Source organism: Fulmarus glacialis, unplaced genomic scaffold (assembly GCF_000690835.1).
Source record: "Fulmarus glacialis isolate BGI_N327 unplaced genomic scaffold, ASM69083v1 scaffold9734, whole genome shotgun sequence".
NCBI classification, from domain to species: Eukaryota; Metazoa; Chordata; class Aves; order Procellariiformes; family Procellariidae; genus Fulmarus; species Fulmarus glacialis.
Window position 1 is genome coordinate 16,027 of NW_009208671.1, and position 18,687 is coordinate 34,713.

The following is an 18,687-nucleotide window of genomic DNA, read 5'->3' on the forward strand; positions in this document are numbered from 1 at the left end:
GGGGACTGAGGCATTCTAGCAGTTCCTAAAAAGCAAAAGTGGTACAGCTTGTTAGTCATCTGACAGACAAAACTTTGTCAGTGCTAATACTAGCTTTTAAACTTTTTTTTTTCTGATTTACTAGAATAAAGAAGTTAAAACCTCCTGTTTTTTCCATTGTGTCTATCTGGACCTCTACTGATTGTTTTGCACCTTTGTATTCTCTAGTCAGGTGCACCAGGCAAAGGCCAAAGGCCAGGCTGTAAGGAGGTTAGCATGAAGTTTAAAATTGCAGCTTTGTTTTCCAGAGTATTTAATATGTGGCCACTCATCCATGAAAGGAAACCACCTAAATGGCTCACTGGACAAATATGATATGGCAAATACCATCATCCCAGTTGCCATCTATTTTTTGAGCTGGTGTAAAGTTTAGTTCAGCATTAAATCGCTTTAGTACTGAGCTCTAAAATGCTTTAGCAGCTCAGCAGCACTTTGGCAGCTCAAATGCTCTTCATGAAGCACCCAGCATCCTAAACCGCTTTAAGTCTAAAGTATCCTAAAAAAAAAAAAAGGCAAATGGAAACATTTCCAGTGGCACATGTTCAGATACATGTCAAGAACAAAGGACATTGTGCTGTTCTTGGATTTGACAGACTTGTCTGCTTCCAGGAAGACCTGAATCTTGGCCAACACAGAATCTAGCATTTACAACATTTACAGATGTAAAGAACTTTTTATTTTGAGGGAACACCACTGGTGTGGTCCAAGTATAGCCTCTACTCTCAGTCTGAATGGCTGAAATGACTAACTTGCCTACCCTTTGGAAAACTCATTTTGAGGCTGAGACCAAGTATCTTCACCATACCAAGGAAATAGTAAATTCCTGAAGCATGTGAATTAGATTAATAGCTTTCCCTTAAAACTGTTTGTAACTCATCAATAGGTCAAAGACAATAAAAGGAGTTATAATGATTATTCTAATTTATAAATGGCTCTTTGTATTTTTTATTCTCTCTTTGTATTTCTAATCAAATTTTGGATAATGAACAATTTTTAAAGTTTGGTTCTGTTTTGGAGATGGACTGGCTGTGAAAAAGGGAATTTTGGTTGTTCCTGCTTACTATTTCTAAGGAATTTCTATATCCTAGGTAGCTGGTTTAAAGGTAAACAAACCACTTGCCAATTGGATCCGTCTTGTATCCATAACAATGCTAACATCTCAACCTGTGTTTGATCTCACTGGTACTTGTACAACATCACTGCCTTTGCAGCGGTCACATATGCACAATTGGTCCCACACCTGGTTTTTATGATGCCAACACCATTGATCACAGGCATTGACTTTGTAAGGCTAGAAGCAGGGGCAACATAGAATAAAAATGAAAATATGTTTCAGCCTGCAACATAAGCAAGTTTGGCATAAATGTGAAAATATATGAGAAAAACCTGAGCAAAAGGTAGTTAGAATTCTCAGAGAAAGCTGGCATTTAGCATTATCACAACACGCTAAAGGCAAAACAGCAAGTAAGCCATAAAAAGTCAAACCATCCAAAGCTCTGGATGGATTTGGCCATTTGTGCTTCAGAGATCACATCTTTGTGGAGTGATTATTAACATGAATTCAGCAGTTGTCAGCACTCAGCTGAAATGGAAGGTAGCTGCTGTTGGTGATGGTTTCCCTGACACAGGATTCACCTCCCAAACTAGACCCAGCGGAGAGGAGTCTGCTGCCCTTAGCAGCACAGTCAGTCCTCCATTTCTTGGATCTTGTTTCTCAATGATTCCTGTTTGCTGGCTTTCATGGAAAGATTCAGAAAGGCATAATTCACTTGAGCTTTCTTTGGCTTTGGTAGATTCTCTGTGCTTCTCTCTTTGTATTTCTAAGGTGTCCCTCACTGCTATCTATACCAAATGCTGGCTGAAATTAATGGAGCTGCAAGTCTCTATCCACAGGATGAGAACACTTAAGCATTACATCTTCCATCTTTCAGAAGAGAGAAAGAATCCATTTTGTCAGAGCTAATGGGGGAGAAAATTCAATTCCTTAACTACAACTTACTTTAAAAAAAAAACCACCAAAAAACTCCACAATCGTTTGCTGTGCAAATCTAGTTTGAAATGAACATACAGATGCCTTTGCTGCCTTTAAGCTAGCCTGCTCCCTCCACCAACCCCTCAATTTAAAGCCTCCCATACAGGATAGCTTTTTAACATCCAGGCTGTGGGTTACAGGACTAATTTCCTTTATGACCTATCTGCACAAATAATCTGCTGTAGATTGTTCCCCCAAAATCCTGAGCAGGGCATGCTGTGGTTACTCATTCCCCTGGTGTCAGGATCATTTGTAATCTAGTCACCTGCTTCTTTGGACAGACTTAGAAATGCTGATGCAATCCACCTCAATGACACTACAGCTATTCAACTATGTATTTGTAGTGTATCAGTTTTTAGTCTAGATTTCTACTCTTCACCTGGCTTTATTTACCTGTACATATATGGATAATTATTCTGAGCCTAGCTGGTTTTATCACTGTTTTCATCACTACAAAGCATGTTCTTTTACCTTTTTTACTTCATTTGGCATCTTAAGGGGCTGATGTAATTTGGAACAGCTTATTTCTACCATTTCTTTCCATGCGTTTCACTAGTTTAGAGTAGACAGGGCTCCAAACGATTACAATTCCCAAATTAAATCAAAGACACCTGCCTTCCCAAGTATGAAGCACACCACTGTTCTCAGGGTTGCTGTGATACACCAAGGGCTGCAGGCAAAAGACTTTGGCTTAATTACGTCCTTCTGAGCAGCTGATATTTCCCAACATACTGAATTTCCTTGCATAGTAAGACTCAAGGACACTGAACAAGTCAGTATAAACAAGGGCAACATTTGCATTGTCCTGAAAACTGAAAGTTTCTATATGGTGACCAATACAATCCACAAGCACTAAGGGTACAGCTGTGACTAGCAGAAGGACAACCTGCTTATCTGAGAAATAACTCGTATAACCTGCTCTGTTTCTTACATTGTTGAACATCTTACTCTTTTCTTTGGGCCTGCTGATTCAGTTCTTTACAACAGAAAAGCTGTTGCTGTATCCTTGCAGCATGACTCCACGAGATCACATGAGAAAAATGTCTATCCTGGGGGAACAAGGAACACTAGAAGAAAAGCACTTATACAGATTAGCAAGTGGCATGGCAGCAGGAGGTAAGCAGGAAGAAACCTAATTGTGCATTTGGTTATAGGATTGCTAGTATCTGTACAAGTTACAAGAAACAGCCAGCAACAGGTTTAGTGTCTTTAAAAGGTATCTCAAATTTGTCTTAGGAGTAACTGGAGAAACATTTCATTTAAGGTAATTAGAAGTTAACATGGGGGATTCTTGGCATTCAGGATTTGATCAAGAGATGCTAAGCATCTGGAGAGTCAAGGTCACACAGGAACTCAGCAAGAAAAGCCATAGCGGGACATTATGATATTCTGGCTCACCACTGCAGGCTCTTCTTTCTAGAGCTGCTGTCTCATGACAAGGCAAGTTCCAGCTAATAAGATTTTTCTAAAAATAAAATTGTATTAGAAATGAAAACCCTCTCAGGCAGAGAACCTAACATTCATGGCTATTCTCTTCTATTTAATAGTGATATATGAATGATTGTAAATTGTCCTTTGGTACCTTTGACTGTGCACATCCTGTGTATTTTTACTGCAGTTTGTATAAAACTACATTATTTAAACAACATGGTTAAGGTGGCAGTGGAAATGTCTTCTTTTTTAGTTGCTGCTATTAAAAAAAAAGTGTGATTTGCTAACTCATACTAAGATGCTGGCACTTGAGGGAAAAAACCCTATTTTTTCTGGCAAAGTTAGAAAGTGAATCTGTCTGCAGTGTAATTTACTACACTGACAACAGAACTGTACATGCTTTGTGTCAGAACTGCGGCAGCGGCAAGAGATGCTAATGAGAAATCAGTTGATGGCAGTAAACCCTCAGCTCATGGGCGCAGGCCAGCAGAGAATGCAGGCGATTCCCTCCCAGTTTGAGCCTCGACTGGTAGACAGGTATTTTGCACCATTTCTCTATTATAACACTGCAGTTAAAGAATAACTGTGCATGTGGTGTACCTGAGTATATAAAGATCTTAGATTATTCTTAACTAAACAACGTCCTTTGCATATCTGAATGTATTTTTTTTCCTCCTCTCAGAGATCTGTTACCTTCAACTGAAATGATGGCATCAGTTGACCCAAGACAAATCCACATAGCGTCCCACCTTGGACCCACAGTCCCACAGCATGCAAACATGCCAAACATATTGTCCAACCGTGTTTACCCAGGCCCAGGTAATGAAGCGTTGTCTGCATCCTGAAAAGTGATAGCATGTAAATGAGAAAGCAAACTGCACCTACTAGTTTTTCATAGGTTTATCAGTAATGTCAGTAACAGTTTATTTTCTCTGGAAAAAACAGTCTCACTAAAAGGAGGCAGTCTGCCTACCAGGGATTCTAAACTGTGCCAATTTAAGTCTAAAGACATCCATTTTAGCTTTTGTTAAATACACTGTTTTCAAAATCATTTGCATGTTTGTGTTCTCTCCTTTTTTGTATTTTCCAAGCATTTTCACACCTAAACAGAAGGCTGTAGCTAAACAAATGAGTCCGATCAACAACACTTTTTGCTACATTTAACTCTTGCTCATCATATGAGCATTGGCTGTTTTAAAAGACTACTTTACTGCTCATATTCTTTAACCACAATATCACACGCCAGTTTACTTATGTAGGGCAACTACAAGTCCTTTTAATAAAGGCTCAAAATTACAGGGCACAACTCTAAGGGGAAAGCTGGATATCACAGCATGGCAACACAACTGTGGCACGCACATCATGCTGCACATAAATTTACATATCACTTTATACAAAGAGGTCATATCTTAAGGTTCCTTCTTTGAGAAGAGTGAATAAATTCTCAACATCACATAGATCTACAAACAGGAATTTCTGGCTTCAGCCCTGCCCCTCCCCCAATGTGGATCTCAAATAAGAGATTCCCTCAAGAGGAAATGTCACTTAAAATTACATGACACCTAGGCTAAAAACAGTCTTGAAGGAGCCGGGTTGCTTTGCTTAGCTGTTGGTTATTATTTTCTGAGCAGCTATATGTACTTCAAAGACATAAGTCACCAAATAAAACCACCCTGCTGTCTCTTTACTTTATGGATAATGGCAGGTATACCTAACTACAGATCTGATTCTGCAAACACCTGATGCTGGACTTCATATGTTTCTACTACCAAATTTCCCATGGTAATTCCCACCAAAGCAATGAACACAAATAGGATTTAACTTGAAGTCATATCAGCTTCCTGACAAAGCACATAGTTCAAGTCTTAAAAAGCTTTTTAAAGTGTCTCTGCATTGCTTTGGGGTTTGTGTATTTGCTTCAGGAAACAAGTGAATTTTAAAGATTTTTCTCCCCCCTCCCTTTAAGGATACAGCTTTCTGCAACCAGAATCCATGGAAGCTGTGGCCAGAAGACAGGAATTCGTTCAAAAGCAAAACATTGCCAGGTAATCAATAGTAAGCTTTGCTCTGAGTGCATGCCAGGATTAGGGCAGCAAAGGCAGATGGAAGTGATTAAGTCACAGACTTTTTGTGGGTTTTTATTTACTATGATCGAGATACTTTTTCAAATCCCCCAGAGAAGCAGAGGGTCCTCAATTATCTCTGAAGGTCTGAAGCTACTGAACTGTCTGCTTGCCCCTATTCTGCTTTTAGCCTTAAAATAACATAATAAAAAGAAACAAACCCTTCAGCTTGGTTAAAGAAACAAACGAGCTACAAACTTCAGCCCCAGCCCTTGAACTCTGGATCCAAACACCCTGAAGTTACAAGAAGTCAGAAACAAATTCAAACTTTACAGCTATGTGCTATCACACACAACATTTTAAGCCTCTACAGATAGGCCCTTGGGAGATCACCTATGTCTCCACCCTACCAGGGTGGACAGCTTTCCTAGTTTAACCAAATAGTCTGCATGTCAAGGTGACTACAGAAAGTCCAGTTATTTGCACCAGTTTCAGTGTAATCGGTAGCTGATTAAGTAACCACCAGTGCCCTCCCTCACAGCCACACCATTTCCATAGAGGAACTCGAACCTCAACCACACCTGCACTGGGCTTCAGCACAGTACTGAGTGGCAGCACCCCTCACACAGTAAGACTAAGAGCAGAGAACAGATAAATTCTGAGTAGGCATCTCAAGAGAATTATGACAGAAGTGTTTTGAGCTCTTCAGTCAGCAAAGCTTGATTACTGAACCCCTCCAAGCACAAGATTTGCATCAACAATGCATCTCATATAGCTCCTGCCACATGGCAAAAACCCTGAGAAAAACAAGTAAAATACCTAGCAGCAAGCAGGACCAGCATATATCCCTTCAAACACATCAGAGCTAGTCCTGCCTGTTCAGGCTCTTCCCTCAACCCACCAAAACCAGGAAAACCCCACCATAAAAGAGCTCAGCCTAAATCCATGAGATAACATTTTACCTCAGTCTTTTGCCATCCTAGCAATTTCCACTAGCTTTACACTGCCTTCTGCAGCACACATCACCTCTAGAGCTGCACTGGCTCCTTTCACCCTTTATAGAAATCAAGTGTTGACAAACAATCTCCTGCACTTGCTGCAGCTGTGCTGCTGAGCACCTGGGCGCAAATCCTTGTTCTCCAAGGACTCTGCCTCATACCAAAGCTCAGTGATCCCCCATCTGCTGGTCCTCAGAGAAGCAGACTATCTTATCTGGAGGAGTAGTCAGGAATGTAATGCTTTTTGATATTTACCTCCACCTCCGAGAGCTGTGTGTGAGTAACGACAATTGGGCAAGATGTACAAGGACATGGTACATAAACAAAACACTTCCATTGGATCTCTGAAAGCAGAAAATTAATAATTCCAAGGCTGTTGCAAAGATGAAAAGAGGGCAGAGAAAAAGCCCTGAATGTTATGGAGTGATCAACTAATTCCTCCTCGCCACAATCATCTGAATAGATAACCTTTTGCCCAAACTGTTTTCCTGACAATTTTATATTAATGATAAGTCTCCTAAAAGTCAGACTCTCTCTGACCTGTTATCCTCATCGCAGTGTTAAGAAAGCTATCTTGGTGCACTTCAAAGACTTGGCTGCCCTCACAAGCCCTTTTCCAAACAAGAATGTGGAAGTCCCACTGAAAGCTTTTCAAAGCAAGGAAGGCAGGCTGAACAATTTCTGGTTTGTGTCTGGTAGATTGGCTCACTTCTCCCATCTCTCAGCTCCAGCTGAAGCTGTTGAGCTCTAGGAGCTATAGCTTTCTGTTTGATCACTAGCTTGGCTCCAGAGTAAGCTGATGCCAGCAAAGGTTGGTACAATGGAGAGACATACTACTTCTTGTATTCTCCATGTCTCACTGGTAAGCCCTCCTTCCAGGGGCAGGAAGATGGCACAGACCCTGGAGCATGGGCTTTATCCATCAGGAGGGAGATCAGTTGAACACTGACCAGGATCTCACCCTTTCACAATCTCAGAGCTGTGCTCAGGTGCCAGGCACTATGGAGAGTTACTCAAGAGGCTTACTCACATTAGCTTACTCTGAATGTATGCACAGGTTCCATAGGTAATGTAATTCTAGTTCTTTACCACTTAAAATATCACTGCCATTTTCCAGTTTTCAGTATAATTTTTTGATTGGTAAAGTAAATCACTTATTTTCTTTAGTCTTTGACTGTTATGACCCTGGAGACAATTTTCCAAATCCGAAGTGAGCATAACCGCTGTAATAATGCCTGGATTGCCAATACACAAATAACATTTTTTTGTCTGAAATATTATCCAGAGGCATCACATGGAAGACATGTTTTTCTTCCTTTTAGTTTACTGTATGTATTTAGCAGCACATTAAATATAGGCAGGTTTGCCATTCCATCTGCAGTTTGTGACCTCTCACACATAGCAATATAGGGGAGAGAGAAGAAAAGCAGTACTCCTACTTACTCAACTATGAGAGTTTTAATCTGCCACTAAAAAAAAGAGGTGATGAAGGAACTGAGCTGCCCTAACTGCTTGTGCTCTGTGTGTCTCTTAGAATGGAAATGGAGATGAGTGCTATTTTTCAGCAGAAAGAAATGGAGAAGGCTCATCGGAAAGGGCTACTGGGCCTAGAAGCACCTTTCCTTTACCATGGGATGCCAGCTAGTCCCATTGCTTTCCGTGGCAGGCACAGACTACCTGAAGGCAATCTTCCCAGTGACTTATATGTTCATCGTACCACCCTCGATGAAATTCATGGCAACACTATGCTCATGGCAACCAGCCCATACCCTCCAGTCAGCACTTTGCAAAGGGAGAGGGGACGTCGACCAGGGAGAAGAGCTGGAAATCACAAAACTGCAGACTGTAGTGCCAATGGCACAAAGAACCAAGCTGACGACAAAACTACGGACCCTGCTTCAGCCACAGCAGATGATGAGAAAGAAGACAAGAAAGAAGCAGAGGTAGAGACACCAAACAAACACGAACAAAGCAAAAACCAGACTGAGCCATCTGCAGTTGCCAAAAACTGTAAAGAGTTTGAACAAGGCTTGAGAAAAAACTGTGCTACTAATGAAATTTCTGCTGAAACCAACAGCTGCAGCAACACAAATGAGAAGGAATCTAATAGCTCCTGTGCTGCTTTTGATGACAAGTACATGTACCCTTCTGCAATCCCATTCTCAGCGTTACCATATGGATTTCCAGTACCCAGCAACCCATTGCTACCTTCAGGTTTGTGAAGTCTCCAGATTACAGTTAGAGTGGCATATTGATATTATTTACTTTTATTGATTTGCTCTCTTATTTCTTCCCGTTTTAAGCAAATTTTTGGTATGATAGAGTCATGGCAACTAAATGTAGAATTCATATGCTGCAAATAGTAATAACATGGTAAATCCAAGCCAGCAAAGGTAAAGAGTGGTTTTCCCTACCTGCAAACTGCGCTGCTTGCTGGCATAATGGAGGTTTCAGCATCTTAGGTAGCAGTGCTTTACTTTGCAGGACAATGCAATTGCACAGCAAAAAGTCACAAAGCAGCCTCCTAACTGTTTCAATGCTCTGTGCCATGCACTATACCACCGTAGGATGTCATGCTGTGTTTATATCAGTCCCTGGGGACAACACACTTGTCACCCCTAACTGTCAAGTTAGCAGCACTTTGAGGTTCTCCACAATTCTGTTTATTCTTGTCACATTCTCTCCTCTTCTTCTGGTGGTAGGGGGGAAACGTAGCAGCACACAATATACTGATCATAGTCCCTGTGTGTGTCAAACAGGACAAGGAATCCCCTTAGAAGCTGCACTCACTTAGGGACGAACTTATCCCTGAGACTTGACCTCCCCAAGGACAGAGCATAAGACACAGGCCTCTCCAGCCACTGTGCAAGAATCATTGTTTCTAAAGCTTTGCAGCTCTTGTTAAATGCATCAGTGCCAGTGGATGAGCCCGGCAAAACTTCCCATTACCTGAAATGAGAACCATCTACCAGAGATATAATGCATCACTGAAAAATATATAATGCACGTTAAGTATTCAGTTCCTGTCTGCAAAAGGAATTTCAATTAAAATAAACAAAATTGCTGAATAAAATTGTGAGCTAGACTCTCTATTCTGCCCATAACTTTTCTATATGTCCTTCTAACTCACAGTAGGCTCTGCGGGCTAGCAAAGGCTTGGCTCTGTTCTACTGAAATATTAGTCAAGTTAAAATAACAGTAAAGTCTAAAGAATCAAAACCATTGGATGATGTACTCATTAGAGAAAATAATGCAGTATGATTTGTATGTGTAGTGACTGGTACGTACAGTGCCAGCAGTAAACAAAACAAGCCATCAAAAGAAAACCCTCCAGAATCAGCTACTACTGACTATCTGGTGATTTTGGTGTCTAGGACTCCTGTATCCGTCTGGGCTACACATTGCTGTTAATATATCACATTCTGGAGAAGTGTAAAAATTCTCTTGTTAAGAGTCATTTCCTATTGATTTGCCAGCAAAGTCCTACAAAAATAAGATTTGTGTTTCCTCCTCAAAGGAACACATGGCCTGATCCTGAATGGAGAAGACATTTCTTCTATTGAAGACATTCGCAAGTGGACTGTTGATGATGTATACAACTTCATCGTTAGCCTCCCAGGCTGTTCAGATTATGCCCAGGTATAAACATTCATCACATTTTCGTGTCTTTAGGACAATCTAGATTTAAAGGTCATCAAACAAACGCAAGTGGTATAGGTTAACTGGTTGTCACAAAGTTACAAACTTAATAGTAGCTTTCATTGTCCTTCAATATATGAAGCCACTTGCTTCTTAAAGGGAAAGGCAGTCCACGCTCTGAGAGGTTACATGCACTTCTGCTGCAGTCTGGAGTCATTGGTCATGACACATACCAGGAGGACCACCAGCAAAACAACAGTATAAGAAAAACATCTTAATTTTTTCACTCCACATGCCCTGCACAATTTTTATGCAGATTAAAGCAATTTGGCATTCTTGGATATTGGCATAACCCACTTACTGCCCCTGAGCTCTTATAGGCATCGTTCCATTTGAAAAATGAAATATCTTTAGAAATGCAAGCAAAGAGGCTGAAAGCGTGTATATTCTGGTAAAGCCTTAGTAAGATCAACACCATTCTTTTATTGGTAGCAGGCTGCTCACTTCCTAAAAAAAAAAAAAACAACTACTAAGTAACGTTGAAACATTACAAAGTTCCCACTTGCCAAGAACAAGTAGATAAGCTACAGGCAAATGTGCTGATATCCGCACACCTAAACAAGAGACCTCACACTTCAGTTAAGAGATAAATATGAAGATAAAACACTAAAATTGTTATTTATTCCGTTTATTGTCTATGCCTCAGGATTAAGCATAAAAAATAACAGTGAAGTTTGTTTTAGCACATCATGATGTGTTTTATCATTTCATAAGATATTTAAAGACCATGCTATTGATGGAGAAACCCTCCCACTGCTAACAGAGGAACATCTCCTAGATACAATGGGATTAAAACTCGGACCAGCATTAAAAATCCGCTCTCAGGTATGATCATTAAATATATTCCAAAATGGCAAGTCACAGAGACGTGAAAGAGTCAGAAGCTAACAGGATGAAATTTTTCCAAACTAAACCACATTTTTTCTCACTGATAAGGCAACTACCATAGTATTAGGATAAAATAAATTACTCCAGCATAGTTTGCTTTTGCTCCTCTGCATGTTACAACAGCATGCAGGGAGACACTAAGGGGAGGTTAGGACTGACAGTTTGAGAGACAAAGTGGAGTCAGGATATCACTAGAGACTAGGCTGAGGTTGGAAATGGAAAAGACATGTTTGATGAATTAATTCAGTTTCACTCCTCTTTTCCCTTCCCGGCTGCTAAGAACTGCTCTGATACATACTTGCTTTTGCTCCAACCTGACTTTTAAAACATACCAACTAGAGGTTTCTACAGCCTTTCTGGGAATATAATCTTACCTGTTTCAGGGACAGGCTGTCCCTCTATGTTTAAATTTTTCTGCTCTTAATTTCATCCAGTAATATCAACTCTCTGTGTGTTTCTATTGTTGCCTGGTTCTTTTCCTTTTCTTTAACTCCTTGCTGTCTCTCTCTCATTCTTCTCTCATTAAAACCACCTTCCCCGCTCCAGGCTGGCAGTTTGCCTCCCCTCTGTCCCATGGGTGCTACAGCACCTAGAGAGCAAGAGGAGCCTGCTGTCAGGCCCAGCACACTGGGCTGTTTCCCAAGCTGAGTATTGCCAAGCTCCTTCCACAAGAACCTGGGCCTACAAAAATATGAGAAAGGGAAAATGGAAGATATTTTTTTCACTTTTGCTAGCCACTGATAACCCTTTGAGATGGCTGGGATCTCCTGGATGTCCCTGGCATTGCTACACGACAGTCAGCCTTGATGTTTAATGGCTTTAACACTATCTCAAGAAGCAATTGCTGCAATTGTGCTTTTGTCTTTAAAGGTGTCTCGACGTCTGGGCAATGTGTTCTACATGATGAATCTTCCTCTGCCCGTGCCCCTGCCACCTGCTCCAGGCAAACCCTCAGATCAGCCCTCCGACATAGCCTCCCCTCTTCACTGCAACAGCAGTGGTGATATGCTGGATAGTCCCTGCTCTCAGGACCCAGAAACTTCAAAAGCAGTGGAACAGATCGTTTCAGAAAGCAGGGAAAATCCATGTGACACAGCTGGATCTCAGGCTGACTTCCAGATGATCACTTTTCAGAAAAGTTGAACTGAGTCCAGGACATGAAATATTTTTAATAACACAGGGTCCTCTAGTTACAAAGTGTTTGAGAAGATAGCTACAGCCTGAAACCTCTGTATGACTGGGGCTGAATGAAATAAGCTGCAAACACAGCATGAGGAAGTATGGTATCTGAAAAGCATTTAAAAAATGCAACTGCATGTTAGCGCAATTACTTTCAAGTGCAATTCCTTGAAAAGAATACCCGTACAGTTAACAGGTAAATTTAATTTTTCGTTAAAGTCCAGAGTGATCACTGAAATCTGTCAGAGACTCAGAGTGCGCTGTCTGTCTTACAGTGTGTTCCGGCTGAGAAACTACAAGGAAAAGTTACAGCTTCCACACATAGCTGACTTCTGCTTCTGTTGAACAAAATTTATACAGAATTCATTGGGAGAGTATGGAATTACCTGCAGAATATAGAGAAATATACCCTAGACTCAGCAATTTGAGTTAATTCCATCGCTATTCTAAAACTAAGCCCTTCTAAGTGCCTGGGAAGGGTACACAGGGTATAGACGAGATACACGGGTTATACTTGGACATGAAAATACCGTGTGTAACAGCAATCATAATTATTCCAAGGCATTCTTATCAACAGGGTTTGAATTTGCTTTGCGTGACTGCACAGCTGAGCTGAGCCAAGGTTAGGAGGAAGCATCAGCGGACTCTGCCATGAAGACCAGTCACCGGGACAGTAACGTTCCTGCAGGCTCAAAGCCACCCAGTTCCTGCCAGCCTCTGCCACAGCACCCTTCCCCTCAGCTCTCCTAGGCAAGCCACGGAAAGCCCTTCACTCAGCAGCACGCTCAGTGTTCTTCATTTTGGAAGAGGGCATCAATTTTAGCCTGAAAGCTCCCTTTTCTCTGCAAAAATAGTTTCCCCTCACTTCTGCTACTGATGATTCATTACCTCACAGCAAACATGAACCACAAAATAGAGTTTTTAGCTAGGGATAAATCCCCAGCATTTTATTATGGTTTCTGTGTGAATTACCTTGTTTAGGGGTTTGGTCACACATTGGTCCTCCACTTAGGCTTTGGAAGTCAGTATACTACAGTGCCATCTTCCACTCTCCTCCTTGCAAGAACACTGCTTTACTCCAAAGGACACACAAATATTTTTGATAAAATTAATTTCTGCAAATTGAGGGTTGACAGATTGCGGATCTGCTGTATATTGCTACTTTAGATTCTCTCCCCTTAGTTTAGTTTGTGTGGCCTCAAGTACTTAAAAACCAAGAGGTACACTGCTGTTTAGATGGTGAGTGTCTAAACACATGTGGAGAGGGAGTATTCTCATATTTTAGACTGTGGGCACCTGTTCTTTTACTTTAGCCTGAGATAAATTATTTTATACCTTTGGTATATTTGTGCACTAGATAATATGTGCTTAGATGTTTGCAACAGCAGCTTAAGATGTTCATCTCACTATACTGGCCAAACTTTGCAGCCTTCAGAAGAAGGGCAAATATCTATAGTACTCCCTTTCTGAACTAGCAAAGTCTTTCCGTAAAAAGAGTAGAGCCTGATTCTGCTTTCACTGAAAACTGCCACTGACACCAGTTATGGCAGTTTCGGGCTTTGTGCATATATCTCCAAATACTGTAACTGGAGTGTACGATTTTAGGGTTAATCGATAAAATCCAGCAAGGCCCAATGCAAATGCTATGCAGAAAAATACTCCAAAGCTGCAGACAGACCCTGAAGTAATCCCCTCCTAAGTGAGATCTGAGTGCTGACCTTTACATCTGTGATCTGGTGAAATAATGCGAGCCTTTCCCAAGAGTCTGGATTATGTTTTATGCATCATCTGTGGGTATTTTTCATATAAGGAACTATTTACTGAATACTCAATAGTGTTCATAAACCCCAAAATTATAACCTGAAGCTGGAAAGTTTAAATATAGCTCCATAAGACTGTTTAAAAGATGTACAACAGCAACATTAATCTTGGACTGGCAATTAGTTTGCTGTTCACTTTGTCTCAATTAATTTCAAAAAGTATTAACCTCTCTTCTCTTCATTAGCTTTTCCACATTTTTCATGGCTTTAAAACTTAGTAAGGCAGCTTGGAGAGTTTTTTGTTGAATTTGGTAATGTAAATATTTACTTTTTCAGATTTTGGATGAAACACAATTGTCAATGTAAAAAATCATATTCTGTTTGAAATGCTTTTACCAGTTATTTTAACATGTAACATCTTGGATTAATTACACCAGAAAAAATGTTTTACTTTTAGAGTAGATTTAAGTGTTGTGATTTTTTTAATGTAGATTGTTCATATATCATGAGGGAAAAAGAAAATATTTTTATATAGTAAAAGTGCTTGTTAAAATAAAAAAAAAAAGGGGACACCAATTCTGTTTAGCATCTGAATTTCTAACTTTTTTTTTGTACAATTGACTATCATGTTGACAATGTCACTTATCTAATTAAACACAGTCAGTGAATTGGTTTTCAAATGGCATCCTACCTCCTCATTGTATGAAATATTTGACATAATCCACGAGACCTTCTCCACCCTAGAAGAGGAATCTGATTCGTTTCCAGCTCAATGAGGCCAGGAGGTGTCGCTGCAAAGCTACGAGAAGTTATCTACTACCCCTCCAAAGTGAAATGCGGCACGCTTGAAGTACAGGTGGCCTGTTAAGAGCAAGGATATGAAGAAACTGAACCTGTTTTCCTAAAGTAACAGCAGAGGAGCTTGACTTGAAATCCCATATGCCAGGGAAGAAAGATTGAAATCTGGTTCTGAAGAGTGTGACTATTTTTGTAAATGGCTCAGACATGAACAATGCCAAAAGCAGAGAAAGCTGGGATGCAAACTTTGCAGTCTGGTACTACTTCTGCAATTAAAAAAACCATATCATCCTTTGCACATACTAGGCTCTTCTTCCCAAAATGACAAAAAGAATGCCTTCCTGTACTGGGGGGAAGATGTGCCGGAGCAGCCAAAACGCAATAAGGCCTGGACTGCATACAGCCGTAGAGTGAAATAGGAAGGAAAGGGATTTACCTAAACGGACATAATTGATTCTATTTCTAATGAAGGAAATACCACTGGTAATGAATGTTTCCTCTCCTACAAACACTTCAGAGAGAATGAAAAAAAAAAAAGGTAAAAATTAAAAAAAGACATAGAATCAGTAGACATACCCATATTTTCAGATTGTGATGTGTTTTCCGGAATTATGTTTATATGTAAACATGGAGGCCTTACTGATTCTCAGCAGCTCTGTGTTCTTTTTCTACTTTTAATGCTTATTCCGGCTGCAAACGGGTGTAGCTAGCAATCACAAGTACATAAGAAAGCTGGCAAAACTGTGCTACTTAATGACTTTCTGGTGCCTATGCCCCCACTGCATTCATTTTTTCTGCTATGCCACTAAAATCACAATGGGATGCAGATGATGTATTTTAATACGTATGGCATCATTAGAAATGTTTCACTTAACATCTATTGCTGTATTAGTCTGTAATAGTGACGCAGTTAATGAAGAAGGGAATGTTTTTTATGAGGTGTTGTAGAAGTATCTGATTTTGTCTGTATCTACACTAAATGTGTAGGCTTCCAGGGACAGGGACTTCCATTTCTTTTTTTTTATAGGGCCAAGGTTAAAGACACGATAAATAAAAAGCTATAGCAAGCATATAACAAAATGCTTCTGTACAGTAAATAACAGATTTAGGAAAGTCCTGAAAAGGAAGAAATGGCTTGTCCTTCCTACCACAACCTGTGTTTCTGATCTCATGATAGCTGCATATGATGATGATGTAGAATACATATTCATATGGACCTAAATAGATAATTCTTTGCTCAATTCCCCAGGTGAAAAATCTCTAAAAAATGCTATGAATATACAACAGTTAGGCAGAATGCCCACCTGGTCCAAGTCAGGCAGTCATTCTAATCAAGCATACAAAAACAAGAACAGGCAGCTAGGTCCACAAGGCGACAATATTTCAAACTGACTCATATCCATGCCACCAGCTACTTTACAAAACTGAGTATTCCAAGACCTTATCCAATTGTGAATCCTCCACAAAATAGTTTTCAGAATGTTAATTTATCCTTTGAGTGTGAAACAGAAAAAATAATCACCTCCAGTTTTTAAAATCACCTCTATTTTTTAAATTAAGTAGACCCTTCTCATATTTCAGACAGTCCAAATACCCTAATATAATGTTGATTGGTTGTGTAATGTTTTGCATCACCTTCAATATCATTTTACAGAAAAGCACCCGAAACTACATAGAGCTCTTGTTTTGGTTCCTTGCTCTGATAATGGCATAATAAATGTCCTATCTAAGCCCTTTATTATTCACTGGAAAATAACAAGTCAGCTCTATGAGGCTGGGTGTTCATCAGGGTTCTGCTACCTGTGATGCTTGGTTTTGACTAAGCCCTTCATGCCATAATAAATAGCTATAGCTATATTGCTATTGCAATTTCAGTATAATAAGAATATGTATTACGGTAAGGGAAAAACTCACTTCTTGTTTGGTTGGGTTTTTTTTTGGGGGGGGGTGCTTTCTGCCTTTGCATTTGCATATCTCCTTTCTTTGGGAAGGCTTTACATTACTATCACCTATATTAAGGCCACAAGAATTATTCTGTTGACTTGGCCTTTATGCAGTCCTTTCCTTTGTCCCATTGCCAAGTTTACCTAAGTCTGTATTCTTCCAGACAGACATTAGCTCTGCTACTATCCATGTGTTCTTCTTGAACCAACAATTTCTCTGTTGGTGAGGATGCAAATTCTTTCACCTAGACTGTAGAAAAGAGGAACCTATCGTGTGTGTTGTATAGAGAATGATACAGTATTTTTTCCTATAGTATGGCAAAAACATGAATAGATGTTTTGCTTTATCAAAATTTAAAAACACATATATGTGGCATCTGCGTGTGTGGATTACTGAAATAAAAATCAATCAACCAAAATAGCAAACAGAAAAAGCACTGCTGACCAAGGGGAAAAAAAGAAAGCATCAAGCCAACCTGATTTTCATCTTTGCTGATTTCAGTTACAGGCTTCAAACAGCTGTGCTAGAGAGGAGTGCTGTTCAGTCTGTGATTCACGGGCCTCCAGCAGTCTGTAAACAGTCTGCATTGAAAGATGGTCTGTAAACCAATCACCAGCTTCTGGTTGAATCTGTTAATCGGAGAGATGTAAACTCAAAAATCACATTTTTATATAACAAATATTTTTAACTCAAACACTTGTAGTCATAACAACAAATTTATGATTTTATAAAATAATAACAATTTGTTTTTCCTAATGCTATATCCTTAAATATTACCATTCTTCTCCTCCCCTCCTGCCACCGCGAAAAAATAGAGATACAAGCAAGCCTTTTTTTTTTTTAATTTTTTTTTTCCAAAACCTCAGCTGATTCTTCAAAAAAATGGATTGATGTATTTTCCATTTAACGTATTTATGTGTCCAGGTACATCCCCACTGACTCCAACACGGTCTGCTGGACCAGCAGAACTGATGATGGTCTTTAGGAAGAGCTACAAGCCACTCTGCATCAGGAGAGTCATGTCTTTATTAGAGTTCATCGGTTATTGCTAAAATAAAAATATATTCTTGCAATGAGCAAAGCTGGCATTTGAAACAGATGAAATTAATTACAGAAGGACCAGAATCAGGGGAAATTCATTCTTAGTTCAACTATGGGCTTTTAAAGTTAAATATATGAAATAATTCTGAGTCTATAGAAATGAAAAAGAACTTGCAAGAGTGGAAGTATTTAAGGAGCTTCTTAGTGAAAGATAATTCTGGAGATTTGTCTAATGAATCTTTGTTGTTCTGCTAAATTAAAAGCTAAGTGGCTAACTAAATATTTATAAGCTTCTGGGATGGAAGTGACTCAGGATATGTCTACACTGGAGTGTGCTTCTGAGTAATGACTCATGTATTTGTGGGTGGATTTTAGCTAAACCTGCCTTGAAAACATGTGTTGCTGTACAGTATAAGGCCCATATTCCTTTTATTTTGAACCCATATTCAGTGCTGAAGCTGACTGGATGAAATGGGAGGTCATTCCAGAGCCGGGATGCTACCATCTGAGGATGATCTAGGAAATGGCTCCTAACATATTGCTGGGGAATTTGCCTATCCTCCTTGGATCCCTCTACAGAAGCTTTTTCCTTCCTTCCTACCTTCCCTCCTGGCCGCCTTCCTGCCCGTCAGCATAATAGTTGAGGTAATTGTGATATGTCTTCTCCCCTCTCTTCCCACAAGGCCAGAAGGATTAACCATGGGTCCAGTGGATAAGGTTCTTACAAGTGAATGGTTTGTTCAGCAGAACAGATACTTGCGCAGACTTCTAGTGTCACTTCAATTTCGGTATTGCAGATGGCAGTGTGACTCTAG

At 39.9% G+C, this 18,687-nt stretch overlaps 1 protein-coding gene across 1 annotated transcript; it reads left to right on the plus strand.

The window, feature by feature from the left end:
- Positions 1-3,084: 3,084 nt before the first annotated feature.
- SAMD7 (sterile alpha motif domain containing 7) lies at positions 3,085-12,293 on the plus strand. The gene is made up of 8 exons (XM_009576568.1): positions 3,085-3,187; positions 3,913-4,039; positions 4,185-4,321; positions 5,469-5,547; positions 8,098-8,777; positions 10,081-10,202; positions 10,977-11,087; positions 12,021-12,293. The coding sequence occupies exons 1-8, from the start codon at positions 3,085-3,087 to the stop codon at positions 12,291-12,293; spliced, it is 1,632 nt and encodes a 543-aa protein (XP_009574863.1).
- The last annotated feature ends 6,394 nt before the right edge of the window (positions 12,294-18,687 follow it).